At 44.0% G+C, this 17137-nt stretch overlaps 1 protein-coding gene across 1 annotated transcript in view; it reads right to left on the bottom strand.

Moving 5' to 3' along the window:
• Positions 1 to 16578, bottom strand: part of CUNH12orf75 (chromosome unknown C12orf75 homolog) — a 35556-nt gene extending 18978 nt beyond the window's left edge. The window contains exons 1-2 of the mRNA XM_032836683.1: positions 16417 to 16578; positions 2601 to 2625 (exon numbers count right to left, since the gene is read on the bottom strand). Of these exons, the coding sequence (XP_032692574.1) occupies positions 2601 to 2625; positions 16417 to 16462 (71 nt within the window). The 5' untranslated portion in view covers positions 16463 to 16578. The remainder of the gene's footprint in view (positions 1 to 2600; positions 2626 to 16416) is intronic.
• Between the last annotated feature and the right edge of the window lie 559 nt (positions 16579 to 17137).

Raw genomic sequence — 17137 nt, 5'->3', positions numbered from 1 at the left:
AAAAAAGAAATTTTAGATCTTTATAATAAAAAGTGTAAACTGTCTTCATTTCTTAGCTGTTCGTTTAGAGTTAAGACTTACAAATCTGTACCTTCATCTTTAAAAAAAAAAAAAGAACATGTTTGAATATAGCTTTTGTGCAAGGAAAAATAATATTATGATATTCTTTCAACTTTTTCTAGTTTATTACATTTATTTCTAAAAGGGTCAATTATTAAATAAAATTATATCTTCCTAGGACATACAATGAGGTATATACAGTTACAGAAAATTTAAATCTAGAGAATTAGGGATTTCAAAAAGTAATTAAGCAGCATCTCACATTGTGGAATAGTTAATTTTGTTGACAATGGCATCATTAAATTCTACTAGAAATCTCCATGCCTCTAAAAGAAAGGAGTCAAGATATCAATCTCTCCTTGAATAGGAATGATGGGAACCCTCAGCAACTATTCACTGAACACCACATTCAAAACACGATACTAATAACCCTGGGAGACATTCAGAGGAGTAAGATATTTCACTTCCCTCAGTGCCCAAGAGGGACAAGAAGATAAATAACTACAATACAAGCTCCATCTGATGTGTCATAAGAAAGGGGCAGGGTGCCTGGGTGGCTCAGTGGGTTAAAGCCTCTGCCTTCGGCTCAGGTCATGATCCCAGGGTCCTGGGATCGAGCCCCACATCAGGCTCTCTACTCAGTGGGGAGCCTGCTTCCCCCCCCACCCCCCTCTCTCTGCCTGCCTCTCTGCCTACTTGTGATCTCTCTCTGTCAAATAAATAAATTTTAAAAAGTAAAAAAATAAATAAATAAAAGGGGCAAATGCTCTAAAAGTTCAGAAGAGAAAGATATTCTATCCAATTGAGAGATCCAAGAAACTCTTCTTGCAAAGAACAAGACAGAAGCCCTAAAGAACAACTAGCTTTTTTTCTTTGTTTTTTTTTTTAAACAAATAGAATTGAGAAAAAGGCCATTCCAGGCAGAGGGAATAGCAAAAACAGAGGCAGAACATGGGAGGTCAGTTTGGGTCCCTGTCTGAGGTCTCAGAGGGCGGGACATCAGCTCACTTCTCATCCTTGGCCTTGCTCACTCCAAATGCAGGGCTTCCTTCCAACTCAAGCAGAGCCCGTCAGAGAAAAGCTAAAAACATAAATGATCTTCCTGTTCCCAAAGGATTCTGGGCTCAGTCTAGCGGGCAATGGAGAGTAATTTTAAGTTTTTGAGCAAAGGCCCTACAAGACCAGGGGAGTGCTTGAGGTAATGAATCTGGCAACAATGTAGAGACATGGAAGGAGGAAGCATGGAGAGACCCAGATACACAATGAAAGAAACAAGGTAAGGACAACGAACTTGTGGTTGTTACATGCTTTGGTAATAAACTCAGATACTGTAACCAGGAGTTTGAAACAATGAATATTGCTTCTTGGGTACAGAAAGTCCCATAGAAAATGCATATTTAACTCCAGGAAAACCTTGTAATTCCATTCTCACCTTCTCTGAATTCCTCTTTGTCATAATAATAAATCTGACTCTGTTTTTGATGTTTGACCACTGACAGCTTTTAAGTCCAACCACTCCCCCTTCTGCCTCACAGCAGTGCAAGCTGATTAGGAAGCCTGGGAATTCCTTCCTTTGTGCTGGTGGGAACGATAAAACCAGGCAAACCTCTCCCCATGCACAGGACCCCTCGAGGAGGCCCACTCCCAACCACAGTTAAAACCAAAGCCACTCCTGCCTCCCCTTCCTTCACTCAAGATGAATGGACCAATTGGGTGCCTACCCTGCTCCCCCAGAAAGTCTCATTATATGTGAGCAAGAAATCATCTTGCCCTCCTTGGTGTGTGTGTGTGTGTGTGTGTGTGTGTCACACTATCAGTCTTAACATCCAAACCAACTAAGCAGCGTCTCACACCGTGTGTGGGTGGGGCAGGGGTCCATCCACTCTCCACAGAGTAAATAGTGAACTATAGCAAAGTCCTTACTGTTCTAGATGAGATATGGAAAGATGCAGACATGGGCCATGACGGAAATTCTGGAAGGGCTCCTGAGCTCCCAAAACCTCCCTCTGGGAGATAGCTGCACTTGATTTAATGTCCCGTGGTATAAATATCAACTCAGTATTGACTACGCTGAATGGTCATACGTATTCACTAAAATACCTGGTCACCAGATTTAAACCAATCCCATGTGTGTTTGGTACCTGCGTGCCCCAGCCTCTCCCCACTGGCTCACTCTAACACAGTCACAGGAGCTATGTGCTTAATGAATTTTCCCACATCCACTTGTTTTCAATGAGAAGAAATCTCAGCACAAGTTGGTAAGGAAGCACAATTTAATGTTTCCCTCGATTAAAGTTCTAAGTTACAGTGCTAGGGCTACAGAAAGGCAACATAAATAGTAATGGAATAAATAATAACACAGTGATATTCTTCAAATAGTGCATTAGTTATAAACTAGATGATAATCTTGATTTTTGCATAACAGAGAATGTATTCCCGTATCTTTTCAGGCATACCTATATCTATTGAAAGACCACAACCATGAAAAACAGTGTCTTCCTCAAAAAAGAGTTTAGAAAATCATAATATTAACTACTTACACATCTTTAGCTGCTCCTGAAGGGCCTACGGAGGGAAAAAAAGGTATGCATTATTGTGATAGAATTACAACAAAAATGTGAAACCCAATACCCATCTAAAATAATATTCTAAAAGAGACAAGTTGAAAATATGCCTTTTAAAAAGATCATCTCAAAAGAAATAAAGGAGAAAGTAGGAACATCACATTAAATCAATTCACACAAAACTACATTCAAATTTTACATTTTGAATTTATTCTGCCCTTTTTTAACAATTCCTATAAATTTTAAGGTGTCGGTTCTGGAAAGGATCACCTCATCCAATCCCTTTATTTTACAGATAAACTGACAGAGTCGGGAAGTATTTTCATTTCAAAGTCACCCGCCTTCTAAGCCGGTGTCCACAGGGCCACAGGGCACTAACCAGGGCACTAACTTGTAAAGCGAAGTTACCAGACAGAATGGAGGTGATATCCTCAGTCAATGAGAAGTCTCAAGGACACCAGCCTAGCTCTAGGGAGTTACCTGCACTTCTAACTCTGCTCCTGTTTGCTACTGAACCCTCCCCCCCCCCACATTTTTTGCTTCCCACCCACGTGCCAAAAACATCCTGTCTCTTTCGGATCCCATGCCTATCATTCATCATAGATTCTCAACCAATAGTTGGTCCCATTTCCACACTTCCTCCTCCCACTAGCCTCATCTGAGCAACACAGACCTTGATTCTAACTTTACTAGGCATGTAGCATTTAGTGTCTTTTAACCTCTTAAAACCTCACTTCCCTCCCTTGTGTCAAATGAGGATAATAAGAGTTAATATACAACAGAGAGAATAAATGGAATGACCACCAGTGAGACAGTTATTGAAAATGGAGCTGGAGGATGCTTGGGTGGCTCGGTCGGTTAAGCATCTACCTTCAGCTCAGATCATGATCTCGGGGTCCTGGGACTGAGTCCCCACGTCAGGCTCCCTGCTCAGTGGGGAACCTGCTTCTCCCTCTCCCTCTGCCTGCCACTCCCCCTGCTTGTGCGCTCTCTCTCTCTCTGACAAATGAATAAAATCTTTTTAAAAAAATTTAAAAACAAATGGAGCTAGGAGGACCCTGAGGAGGTAAGGCTCATGCCCATCTTCTGTCCCAAATTCTCAGAAGTTTTTTGCTGAACTACCTTGCTGAAAGCCAAGGCACCTACTTTTGTCATAACAGACATAAACAGACTTTCTAACATGAGCGCTACAACCAATCACATGTAGTTTAATGTAACTGTATGTAAACGAGAACCAAACACCTTTTCTTCAAATCGATTTATGTAAGTCTTCTCTTTCCTCTTTAAAAATTCTACACTCCTTCGTCTGTCTCTCCAGAGCATGTTTTCAGCTTCAGTATAGTCTCCTGGATTGCAATCCATTAAGACCTCAAATGACCACATAAATATAATTTTGCAGCTTGCAGTTTTGTCTTCTGTTACTTGACATGACTGTGAAGATTTGTTTTTTTTTTTTTAAAGATGCATGTCAACACTTAGCACAAAGTCTGGTACCTAAAAGTAGCTCACTAAATTGTTATTATTAGCAGTCAAATTAATTAGAAATTAATATCTCAATTTCCCTATCTATGAAATGGGAATTAAAATAATCTCTGCCTAAGTCACACGGAGGTGAAAATAAAGAAAGATGTGCTACACAGTAAGCAAATAAGCCTATAGGAAAGGTCATTGCCAAAACTGCAACATTGTACCCTGGTGATATTAATTTAAAATCTGTTAATCCTGTAAATTCAAAGCAGAGGGCAAAGATAATCAACAGTATGCCTCAAACAAATTTTTTTTTTCAAACATCTTCTCCCAGGCTGCCTTTTAGGGTGTTTGTTTGTTTGTTTGTTTGTTTTGATTAACATATAATGTATTACTTGTTTCAGGGGTGCAGGTCTGTGAATCACCAGGCTTACACACTTCATAGCACTCACCATAGCACATACCCTCCCCAATGTCCATAAAGCAGCCACCCTATCCCTACCCCCACACTCCCCAGCAACCCTCGGTTTGTTTCCTGAGATTAGGAGTCTCTTACTGTTTAGCTCCCTCCCTGGTCCCATCTTGTTTCATTTTCCCTCCCTTCCCCCCATGAACCCCTGCCCTGCCTTTCAAATTCCTCATATCTGGGAGATCATATGATAATTGTCTTTCTCTGATTGACTTTTTTCGCTCAGCATAATACCCTCTAGTTCCATCCACGTCATAGCAAATGGCAGGATTTCACCCTCAAACAAATTCTTGTAAGGCTCTGACCAAACCTTAACTTCATAACAAACCTCATTCCTTTTTTTAAGGAAAGATTAACATTTCTACGTCACAACAATCATTAAAATTGTATAAACAAAAACTGCTTTGGGGTGCCTAGGTGGTACAGCCAGTTGAACGTCTGACTCTTGGTTTCAGCTCAGGTATTTGTGATCTCAGGGTCCTGGGATCAAGGCCGACGTCGGGCTCTGTGCTCAGCGTGGAGTCTGCTTGAGATTGCCCCTCCCACTCACGCTGTCTGTCTGTCTCTCTCTCTCTCTCAAATAAATAAATAACTTATTTGGAATCTGAGATCATAAAACAAAACAAAATCCTAAAATTAAAAAAAAAATTTAACATAAGAACAGAGGAGTGTTTTAATAGGAAAAAATAAGCAAAGGATGGGTGCCACCAAAAATCCATGCAAATGAATGTTTTACTCCAGAGTCAAAAAAAGCATGAGAATCTGGAAGAAAGTCTAGAAAGAAAGTAATATCCTGATTTCCGTATTTTCATGTTCATGGAAAAGTACAAAGAACATTTCGGGGTTTTGTCATGGACAGGGGATGGGAGAGCCAGAGGGGTTGGAAACTTTGATTCTGCAAAGTCTTATAGAGAGAAGAAAGCAGAGACCATAATGAGGACTCTGAGTCCTCTGCAAAGAGGAAGGGCCATCGAATAGAATCCACAGAGAGAGCAGAGGGGACAGAAGCCACCCCACTCCATCTCAGGGAGGGCCCGAAGGTGGCAGGGAATGGGAAGGCAAAGACACACACAAAGTCCTTGTTCAGATCACTCATTCAAAGGTCACAAAATCACTGCTTCGGTTTCTAATACTGGGCACATAAAGGCAGCTGAGAAGACAATGCAAGGGTAATGTGCATGTAACTAGTTTCAAAACAGCAACATGTTGTCTAATGAGCACTGATTTTAATCAGCCACCAGGAACCCTCCATCACTTCAAATGATTGCTCCGGGTGCCAGGCACCCTCAGAGCCTCTTCCCTGCTGGGATCACCATGCAGCATCCCAGCAGGGCCCCTGGCCGATGCCTGGGGTTACCTTCCAAAAGGAAGTCTGCACACCATTACTTCTGTTCTCAAACATCCTTCATTTAAAGAGTACCGTCTACTTAATATGTGCAATGGTGGGGTGGGCAAAGATATCAGAAACACTACATCAAGTATGCAGGTGTTGTAATATGTGCTCCATTTTTTTTAAAGGACAGAAAATGTGCATCTTAGAAGGAAGGTAGCATGGTATTATTAAGGATAAGCTTATAATCAGGATAGGTAGAACATGACTCCCCAAAATACAACTTGTCAGAGTAGGGAAAAAAAAATGTGCAATTGTTGGAAATCCTTGGCAAAACTATCGGAATACGTAGGTATATAAAATGTAAAACAGCTCTTTGTTCTGCAGAAGTATAAAATCATAAAATCAATAAATAGAAGAAAAATCATATTACCTTCACTACAACCTTATAATCACACTTCACCTCTATATTGATTAACCAGATGGAGATCTCTACTCTAGAGAATTCATAAAAAAAAAAAAAAAACCTTTATCTCGAACGATTCAGAGCAGCAAAATCCCATTTGCTTTAAGTTGTGTTTATGGTTTATGTGACTTAGCCTTTGCTAAACAAATATCTATAATGTCATCTAATTCTTTCCAGGCCCCTGGGATAGAGTATTGATTCCTGATATCACCACTTCATTTCCTGCCAAAATGACTCTTTACTGTTTAAACGTAGCCTTGATGTATTCATATAATGGGTCAGAAGAAGCAGAGATGGGGGAAAGGCAATAATGCTTCTTACAGAATGAAAGCACCACAAAGTACATAAGACCAAAGATTTGATGACTAGTTTCCAAAACTGTATGAAGGAGGATAATTTTAAATAACATGCTAAAAAAGAGAAGGGGGAAGGCTTGCTCTCAGAAGAGTATTATATGCAGTTTCAGTGACCAAAAAAAAAAAAAAAAAAAAGGCTAGGGTCTGTAAGGAAGAACATTTCCTTCTGAAGGTAGGAAACAGTTAAACATTGTTGGCTGTTCAGAAGGAAACCAAGATTGTATATACCTTCAACTTTACACACTTCAAAAGATTTTAATATTTTGTTTATGAGTCTCAAAGTCAAAAGTCTAAGTCACTTAAAAAGGCACAGCAAACCCAATTTATTCAAATATTCAAAAAACTTAATCTGATATCGTGAGGCTATAGAGAGATATTTGGGCTTTGTCCCCTCTTTCTGTCACAAAACTTCTAAAATCTTTGGAATTCCCTAAGTGATAAGGGTAATAGGAGCCTCTTCCATTCCAATGAAGGGACTCCTAACGGGACCCAGGATAGCTTCAGGATGGGGCACTGGTCACCAAAAAAGCCAAGTGTTGTTAGAAGCTTGGTACTGCTGTCCCCGTCCCTGTCACCAGGGAAGGGAGAGGAGCTGGAGACTGAGTTAATCCCCAATAGCCAGTGATTCCACGAACCACACCCATGTAGTAAACCCTCCATAAAAAGCCCTAAACAATGAGGCTCTGAGAACTTCTGACCTGGTGACCACATCCATGCAGCAGGAGGGTGACACACCCCAACTACATGGGGACAGAGATTCCCCCACTCAGGACCCTTCCAGACATCACTCTGTCCATCTGGCTGTTCATGTGTGTCCTTTACAAATAAACTGGTGAATTTAAATCCAAAAGTAATGTGCCTTCCTGAATTCTGAGTCATTCTAGCAAATCGTCCAATCTGAGAAAGGGTGCTGTGGGAACCCCCAGATTTGTTGCCAAGTTGGGATAGTAGTGGGAGTCCTCTGGGGACCCAATGCTTGCGACTGGTGTCAGAGGTGAGGCCATCTTGCGCAACCTTGTCCTTAAGCCTGCAGCAGCTGACAGACTCCAGGTAGTGCCAGAAGTGAAGCGTATCGTGCGACTCCCAGCAGGTGTCAGAAAATCAGAAAGTTGGATTGTATCAGGAGGGAAAAAACCTCGCAGATAGTCTCCATGTTTTTTAACATGTTTTATGAAAATGCGGTGTCCTGAGAAGTCACTGAGGCTCCAAAAAACCTTGACGTGCTCTGTGAATCACACACCAAGACGGGATTGCACAGCACTTGCTTCAGCAAATCATTCTGCACCCCGGGTATAGCCTGTAAGCTGTATTTCCAAATTTTCTAATTACCTCCCACTCCCGAAGAACTACAGGAAAACCTGTGGTAGTTTCATACGGCTGCTGTAAGAAATCCCCAAAGACTGGGTGGCTTCAAACAAGAGAAGTCGATGCTCTCAGCCTTCTGGAGGACAGAGGCATAAAATCAAAGGGTCCACGGGTCCAAACTGCCACACACCCTTAGCATCCGGTGCCGTGAGCCTTGGTTCCTTGGCAGTCTCTGGCCCGAGACCACAGGTGCACACTGTTGCTCCACCCATGTCCCCCCACCCCCATCGCTGTCTCTCTGTGTAAGGACACTTACCAGTGAACTTAGGGCCCACCCAGATTATCTCAAAATCCTTAATTATATCTGCAAAGACCCTTTTTCCAAATAAGATAAGATTCGCACATTCCAAGGATGAGGATGGAAACTTCTGTTTAGAAGCCACCATTCAGCCCGCTAAACCTTCTTATCCCTGTCCTCCCCCATCCTTCCAAAAATTAAAATTCTCTTTTGAAAAGAAATATATAGAAAAATTAATATGCGGGAGGCATTAAATTTAATGTAACATAACCTACATCCCACAAACACAGGCAAACCTGTATTCCTAGTGCACGATAAAGCCAACCAGTTTCAAAACACTACACGGGGCGTGCCTGGGTGGCTCAGTGGGTTGGGGCCTCTGCCTTCAGCTCAGGTCATGGTCCCAGGGTCCTGGAATCGAGCCCCGTGTCAGGCTCTCTGCTCAGCAGGGAGCCTGCTTCCCTTCCTCTCTCTCTGCCTGCCTTTCTGCCTACTTGTGATCTCTGTCAAATAAACAAATAAAATCTTTAAAAAAAAAAAAAACACTACACGGGGTCAGTAGTTTTAGGTGGATAGAGAGAACATCTTGGCTCCTATAGAAGATGTCCCTTTGCCATCTAATTGTTCTTACAAACTAAGAAGAGTGAGCTGTAGCGCCCAGTAGGTTTTCAGCACTGTTCCAATCTGTACTTCTACCATTTCAAGTTTCCTCCCACATGCCAAAGTCTAACATAAAGAGAAGATATCTATCTCTTAAAAGAAAGGACACATCCGTTTCTACACTTGAAAAAACTAGCCTACTGACGCCTTTCTTCATCACGGTCCTGTTGCACTCTATTGAATTTATGTAATAGACTGGAAATAGTCACAAGTAAATGAATTGCTAAGTTGTATATTAAATTGTATTTCTATCTTCCGACTGAGTGGTGATAATTTAAACACATGCATCAAAAGATAAAATTATGTACACGAAGAGTTTCTAAAAAGCACTAAAGATTTTCAGATCACTCTTCTCTTGGCATAAATGATCAGAAACATAAATGATTGTGGCTCTTGTGGGAAATAATAAAAATATGCAGGAATGTCCTACTCTATTTGTTTTGTAAAAGAAAAGAAAAGAAAAGGCCCTTTGAGAACAGTATAAACTTAACTACAGAACAATAAACAAAATTCTCTTTAATTTTGACAGCTCATGATGTCTCCTCTGACCCATAATAGTTCCAAAACGATGTCATAGTCTCAGTTGGGCCAAAAGAAGTACAACAACAGCTCTTAGTTCATCCAAAGCAAAGTTATTTTTCAAGAAGCCAACAAAAGAACTAGATTCGTAAGTCATTTTTTTCAATAAAGGAGAAAAAAATTCAGGTCAATGTGTCCTAGAAATATAAAATTCTGTTCATGAATATGGAAGCTCTTGCAGAAAAATCTCTTCATTTGCAGGTTGTCCTTATTGAATAGCTACACTTCAGGGAACTAAAAATTAATAAATAAAGACAGCCACAGAAGGACGGGCATAAGGTAAGGCAGTGACATCTGGCTGCTATATTATAATTCCAGCCACGTCTAATACTCAGCGGTACGTGGTTTGTGGCTGAACCGAATACCTCATTGAGGTCACCTTCGTGACCCTTGCACATGGCCCCAAGAGGTCACCTTCGCGACCCCTGCACAAGGTCACTTCCGGGAAGCTGGGACACATGAACGTCCTAATTCTGTCTCACCAGTGAAAAGTGCCTGGACAGAGGTTTTCCACATCTCCTGTCATTCACAGTCACTTCCAATGTGGAACCTCCAAGGGTGTACTGATCACTTGCCTTTTCCTACCTTCCCTTTAGAGGCAGCAGAATCTTCCATTTAACGAGGCATTAGTTTGGGTTCATGTTTATTTCTCCCTCCCATGCAGCCCACCCTAAGCCTGGCTGTCCCAGGGGTCTCTGGCATCAATGCTTCCAGGCCCTTCTTACTGCCCTGACTCCAGACAGCCACTGCTGTAAGCCCACTCTTTCCTTTTACACTAGTTACAAAAGTCTTCACCATAGTTATAATAAACAGCATAGTGAGTACCCACAATAGACAAGGCATTGTACTGAGCACTTTACTTACATAAACTCATTTTATGTTGGAGTCAATTCTATTCTTACTCCCCCATTTTACAGTTGAGAAAACCAACGTATAGTTCAAATTGAGTTGCCCAAGGTCACACAGCTGATAAATGACAAAAGTGGGATTCGAACTTGGGCCTTTTGGTACCAGAACCCACCCTCAACTCCGAGGCTTGGCTTTCCTGCCTCTCTGTCCTCCTCACCCTCCATTCTACCCACTGTTCCTTCCCAACACCCTATAACCAACATGAACCACTAAAGCCAGTGAAGCCAGACCTACTGCCCAGAAATGCACAGAGCCCATTTCTGTCCCTGTGATTTCACACAACACTAAGAATGCCCTTCCTTCCATTACCTGCTTATTTGAACAGTTACCTATTCTTCAGAAACAAATCAAGTACCACTTCTTTCAAGCAGGCTGCCCTGACTGCTTGAGGTTTTATTTTATTCTCTCAATTGCTGTATCAGTGACACAATCTAGGACTTCATTTTGCATCTTCGTTTCCCCAGTATGTTCATTCATTTGAACAACAACAACAAAAAAAAAACTCTTTGCAAGCCAAAAATTCCATTGAAAGTTTGGATCCTAGTCTAGAGGCTGAGGGTACAGCTGGGAATAAGATGCAGGAGGCTCTCATGAGGCCTGCATTTGGAGGAAAGGAACAGAAGAGGCGATAAATAAATAAACAAAATATCAGCTCTCCAGCAAAGAAAGTTTCAAACAGAGAAAACAAGAGTCAGTTCAGCACAGTTCGGGGAATTGAAAGAAGGATGGTGGGGTTGGGGTCTGGGGGCAGTGGCAGGGAAGTAGCAGGAGACACACGTGACTTCTAGGATGCTATCAACAAAATTTTATACTATGTCCTCGATATGGCCTGGGCTCATGCTAAGCACAGTGGCAACATTTCAGTCCTACAAAACCATTTATAGATGTAAATTAAGGCTGGACCACAGAGCTACAGCAAAAGAAGGGAATGCAATTATCTACCTAATTGAAGATGAAAAGAAAACTAATCTAAATAACTGGACCCAAAAGGACTGTATTAACTCCCTCGGTACACTGACAAAATAGGATAAATAATTATTAAAATCCTCCTCTTCAGACTATTGTTATATAAATAGCAGAAGAACCATTACAGAAATATTCTGATAATAAGCCGCCACAGAGTTATGATCAGACAGTTGCCAGTTACATATCCCTGCTAGAAAAACTACAACTAAAAAATTCAGTTAGCTATCATGAGCAGAACACTTCTGAAGTAAGTCTTCTGCTGCAAAGAATGTCTACAGCCTTAGCCTGCATGGACACGGGCTATTGTTGATATTGGGAACCATCCAAACTTTTTAAGGGATTTTCTGATTTACCTGAAAAGAGATTGTCTGACTTACATTACAGACTTGCTTACCCATCTGTATGTATGAGGCATAAAAGGGAATGGCTGACTTGTTCAGATCATTAGCTCAAACGCGGGGCTACTCATTTCTCTGCCTAGTTAAAAACCATGGTCAAGGAAAAACAAGGGGACAGAGAATCTGATTGTTGAGAAAGAGAGAGGTGGGGCTGGAGAGCAGAGAGAAATAGATCAAGAGCTCCCTGCGATACAGAAAATGGAACACTTTTACATTGGGTATTTAAGCCAGATGTTTCTCTATAGTGGAGGGGCCAGAATCTATTCAGGACAAACATACCGAATCTTCACTGAGTGGAAAATATAAGAAATCCTCCCACTACAGTTCTAGGTTGGGGAAATCAAATTCCTAGGTTGCGAGAGTGCTCTTACTAAAACATGAAAATGGAGAGAGCTCTCATGCAATTGAAATTGTTCTCAAGACCTCATCTGGACCGACAGCTCCACTCCTCCCCGAAGCCTCCTTTGATTGAACATTATTCATCATGTCCCGGGCGCTTGCGTATTCTATCATACTTTGCCTTGCTGCTGTTCTCCAATGGTTAATCTTCCTACCTAGACTATCAGCTTCTCAAGAGCATGAAAATTTGTTTTCATTCAACCACCCACTGGTGGCTGCCCAAGCCTTGCCTTACAAGTTCTTAGCAAAGTGCCATTCTCTACAGGGAGAGGGGGACTGGGTGTAAGCTTACGGTTAGAAATATTTAGGAGAAATCTAACCAGAATTATCTAGGGCCTGAGTTATCTGGGGGTTGATTTCTTATGACTGTTGGATCATTTTACGGCAGATCAGTTTCTCCACCTATTGGACATACAGAATTAAACTTACTCAAGCACACTACTAAATATACATTTGTCATATTAACCAATTTCTCTAGATGAAAGCCAAGAAAGGCAGTTGTTCAGATGGCTCAGGGAGAGGGCAAACAATTATCTCATGTTACCTGAATTTCTTACAGAGTAAAACAGGGCTTATAATAGAGATTTCAGGTTTAAGGGTCATATTATAATGTCCTAATGCACCCTTTGGAAGTAGATATGCCATGGTCTTGTAGAAAAATGATCAGGGAAAGCCATTTCACCTTCAACATGGTACTATTCCACTACTCTATAATAATTACAGTTTACACAGCACTTTCACTCTGTAACTCAGAAATGTGAAACGAAATGCTCCTAGCAACAAGCCCAGAGCTGAAGTCAAGCTTGAGCCTCACTCTCCAGGCTCCAAGTTCAGCGCTCTTCCCACCTTCTCTTTGTATTTTGTTATTCACGTTATCTATGGCTGGCTGGATGGATGGACTAATTGATTGCTGAAAAGCTTAAGTGTAACTATTGAATTGTATGATCCTGGGAAATTTCAGAAGTTGGGCATTGTAAGTACCTGGAGGACAGGAACAACATCTATTTTTTTTTTAAGATTTTTTATTTATTTATGGTCGGGGGAGCAGGGGGAGGAGCAGAGGGAGAGGGACAAGCAGACCCCACAATGAGCATGGAGCGCAATGCCGGGCTCCAGCCCAGGACCCTGAGATCATGACCGAAGCAGAAACCAAGAGTCAGATGCTTAACCCACTGAGTCACCCAGGCGCCCCATGACAACATCTATTTAATGCATTTATTTCATGCTGCTTGGGTTCAGGACCACACAATTGCAACTTGGTTAACAGCATATTTCATGCTGATGTCAACATTCACAACTGAAAAATATTCAAATACCTTTGCCTTGTGGCTTATTTTTCCTCATTTTACATATTTCCTTTCTGAAACTAAAGTCCTACCACGAGCTGACAGAAAAATTTCCAAATAACAATGACCGCATCCCAAAGCTAGCCAGCTGGACTCTCTAGTAGGACGTGTTTGGGGAATGACCTCTCAAAGACCAGAGCAGATCCTTTGACGAGGTGATGTGATAAGTCCCCCACTCATCACGTTTCCTCCTTAATGTTTTACAGTCTGCACTCTCTATCTGCCATTTCCCTGAACAAAACACAATTTTTAGGCAAGAGCAAGCTAGAGGAGACAACAACACGCTCTTCTGTGAACTGTCCTTCATAAACAGGCTGCCCAACAAGAAGGCGTGCACTTGGAGTGGTTTTTTCAATGCAACTGTATAGGGTATAAGGGATGTGCATTTTGAGAAAAAAAAAAGATGTCAACCAAATATCTGTAAGGAGAATCCGATTTTCCCATTTTCTTTTTCTTTTTTTTTTTAATATTGTATTTATTTATTTGACAGAGAGAGATCACAAGTAGGCAGAGAGACAGGCAGAGAGAGAGAGAGAGAGAGAGAGAGGAGGAAGCAGGCTCCCTGCTGAGCAGAGAGTCCCATGTGGGGCTGGATCCCAGGACCGAAGGCAGAGGCTTTAACCCACTGAGCCACCCAGGCGCCCCTGATTTTCTCATTTTCCGACATTACCATTTCCAAATTACCTTATCATCACTGATTTAGCAACAGTGCCCCTCCCTCCTATCCCCAGATCTGACAAGCAGTTCATTAATAAATAAAAATGTAAATGAACTAACCTAGCTCCACTTGAAAGGAAATGTTACAAATCCTTCCCATGATTTTTTTTTAAATATGGATAACTGTTCTTAGCCTTTTTTTATAAAAAGATTTTTATTTATTTATTTGACAGAGATCACAAGTAGACAGAGAGGCAGGCAGCGGGGGGGAAGCAGGCTCCCTGCTGAGCAGAGAGCGTGATGTGGGGCTCCATCCCAGGACCCTGAATCATAACCTGAGCCAAAAACAGAGGCTTTAACCCACTGAGCCACACAGGCACCCCTGTTCTTAGCCTTTTTAAAGAGAGGGTGCCCATTGCAGTGGATGGTGTAGGACCCCAGTGTCTGTTAGATTGAGAGACATGAGGTCTGGTGTAGGTTTCCATGCAGAGCTTTCTGGCTGCTCTCAGAATCTCATTTGCCCTTGTTGGCATAAGACACCAACCACGATAACCATCATATCTCACTGTTATGTGAACGGAAAAGATTTCTTCTCTGGTGGCTCCCTGCATATACCAACGAGGAGAATTTCATTCAAGATGGTAAAGATTAGGGGCGCCTGGGTGGCTCAGTGGGTTAAAGCCTCTGCCTTCGGCTCAGGTCATGATCTCAGGGTCTTGGGATGGAGCCCCGCATCGGGCTCTCTGCTCAGCTAGGAGCCTGCTTCCTCCCCCTCTCTCTGCCTGCCTCTCTGCCTACTTGTGAGCTCTGTCTGTCAAATAAATAAATAAAATCTTTTTTAAAAAAAGATAATAAAGATTATCTGTAAGAGATCAACTTTTTGGTGAATCCTCACCTGGGTTCATTCACAGCTCTAGGACCGGAACCCCACATATTTTAGTGTCTTCTCAGGAAAAGCAAAATATTCTATGTGTGGTTACAGACAAAGAGGAAAAAGAAAGTTGGCAGATTCACAGACCACAGAGCAGATTTCCACATCTGACCCCACTAAGTAAACGTCTAAATAAACTTTAAAATAAATAAACGAATAAGGCTTGAATTTTAAACTCCATCTTCCACAGATGTCTGGGTTAAGGGAAGTGACATGGCCAAGGTCACGAAGACTGAGAGGGCACCCATGCCAGTCTGCTAGGAAACTGCAGCAGGAGACTGCTGTTTGCGTCTGCTGGGGTTTGGGAGGTGGGGGTGGGAATAGGACGCGGCATCTGATTGATCTCAGTTGGAGGAGATGGGAGTTCTTTACCCGAAAGGATACTAACAGAGGCCAGCAGATATTACTCAAAACAGATCCTGATTCTTAAATCAGGAGACACGAGCTGGGTTAAGAGAGAAGGCTGAGTTTTGGAATAAGTCACTTGACACAAAGCCTGGCCGACTGGGGGATAGGAGATCTCGCCCGCCAATCAACAAAATGAAGTGGTGGAAAAGAAGTTCCAGTCTATTTTTCTAATGAAAAACACGTGAACAGATCACTGCTGATATTAAAACTCTGTCACACTTATCTAAAACATCCTTAATACTGCAGCTTCTCAGAGGAATCCTCCTACACGCAGCCCAGCCGCTCTCAGGCACCAGGACAGACTCAGATGAATTTGGAGCCTGGCTCGCAGTTCCTCCCAACCCCACTGGCACCACCACCACCACCACCACCACCACCACCACCAAAAAAGTCCTGAATTGCTCTGCCGCACTCTCCTGTTGCAGCGTCAGGGCTCCGAGGGGCTGGCGCCGTGGTCTGCGGGGCGAGAGTGGGAGAGGAGGGAGCGGATGCGGGCCACTACGGGGAATCCTCTCCCCCACCCCGCCCCCGTGAGGGCACCGGGCGCCCCGCTGCAGGGGAGCCCCGCTGTGCGTCCTCCCCGCGCACCCTCCGCAGGATCGCCCTGCAGGCTCCCCTCGTCCAGGCGTGACCGCCCCCGCGCGGGGGAAATGGCCCGCTGCGGGTCGTTCCAAAAGCGGGCAGTCTGGCCCACCCACCCACCCCTTCCCGATAATGGGGACGGGGAGATGGGGTTGCGCGCCCTCCCTCCCCAGGTCCCCGCCGGCTCTCCGGGCCTCTTCCGCAGCTGCGGCCCGCCCGGCAGACCTCCCCGCCGCCCCGAGTCCCCGGCCCGCGCCCCCGCTCACCTCGGCCGGCGCCCGCACTGGTGGCGGTGGAGTTCCCGCAGCCCATCGCGCTGCTGGCCCGGGAAGCAGCGCTCGGGAGCTGGCTGCCGCTGGTCCTGGGGGCGGACACGGAGGCGGAGGGCGGGGCGCCCCGAACCGGAGGCCGGTGGGGGCGCGCGGGGCCGGGGGCGGGGGGGCTGCGCGGGGCCTACCCCTTCCAGCAGCCGGGGGGTGTGGGCCAGGGCGCGGCGGCCGGGCGCGCACCGGGACGGAAACCGCCCGGCACCCTTCTTGCTAGCCGCGGTCGGGGTCCCCGCGGGACCCACCCGTCACCTCGGCAACCGCGGCGACGCCCAATCCCCGGCCTCCTTCGGGCTCTCCGGCCGGGCATTGGCCGTCGTGAAGAGGGGGCGGGAGTTTGAAGTGGGTTTGGGGGCGAGGGCGAGGCTGGGGGCGTGGCCGGCGCGGGCCTGGGGCGAGGCGGAGGTCTGGGGATACCCACCTACCCACCATCAGGTCTTCTTTGCCTTTTCTTCGCCGCTTCCCCTCCCTGCTTCAGGATGTGGGCAGGTGTGGAGGCGGCGGAAACACCTCTTTTGCATATGGGCGCCCAGTAAATGTTATCGAATGATATTCGGGTCTGAAGTCAACCCCAAAATCCGTTCCTTCTTTAACAGAAAGCTAATGCAGCTCTGTTCCCCGATACACTTTGCTAGGAAAGAGCATGAAGTCTTCCCTAGTT

Source organism: Lontra canadensis, unplaced genomic scaffold, assembly GCF_010015895.1.
Source record: "Lontra canadensis isolate GAN:19392208 unplaced genomic scaffold, GSC_riverotter_1.0 scaffold93, whole genome shotgun sequence".
Taxonomy (NCBI): Eukaryota; Metazoa; Chordata; class Mammalia; order Carnivora; family Mustelidae; genus Lontra; species Lontra canadensis.
Note: the sequence above shows the minus strand (reverse complement) of the source record. Positions and strands in the feature narration are given on the sequence as shown.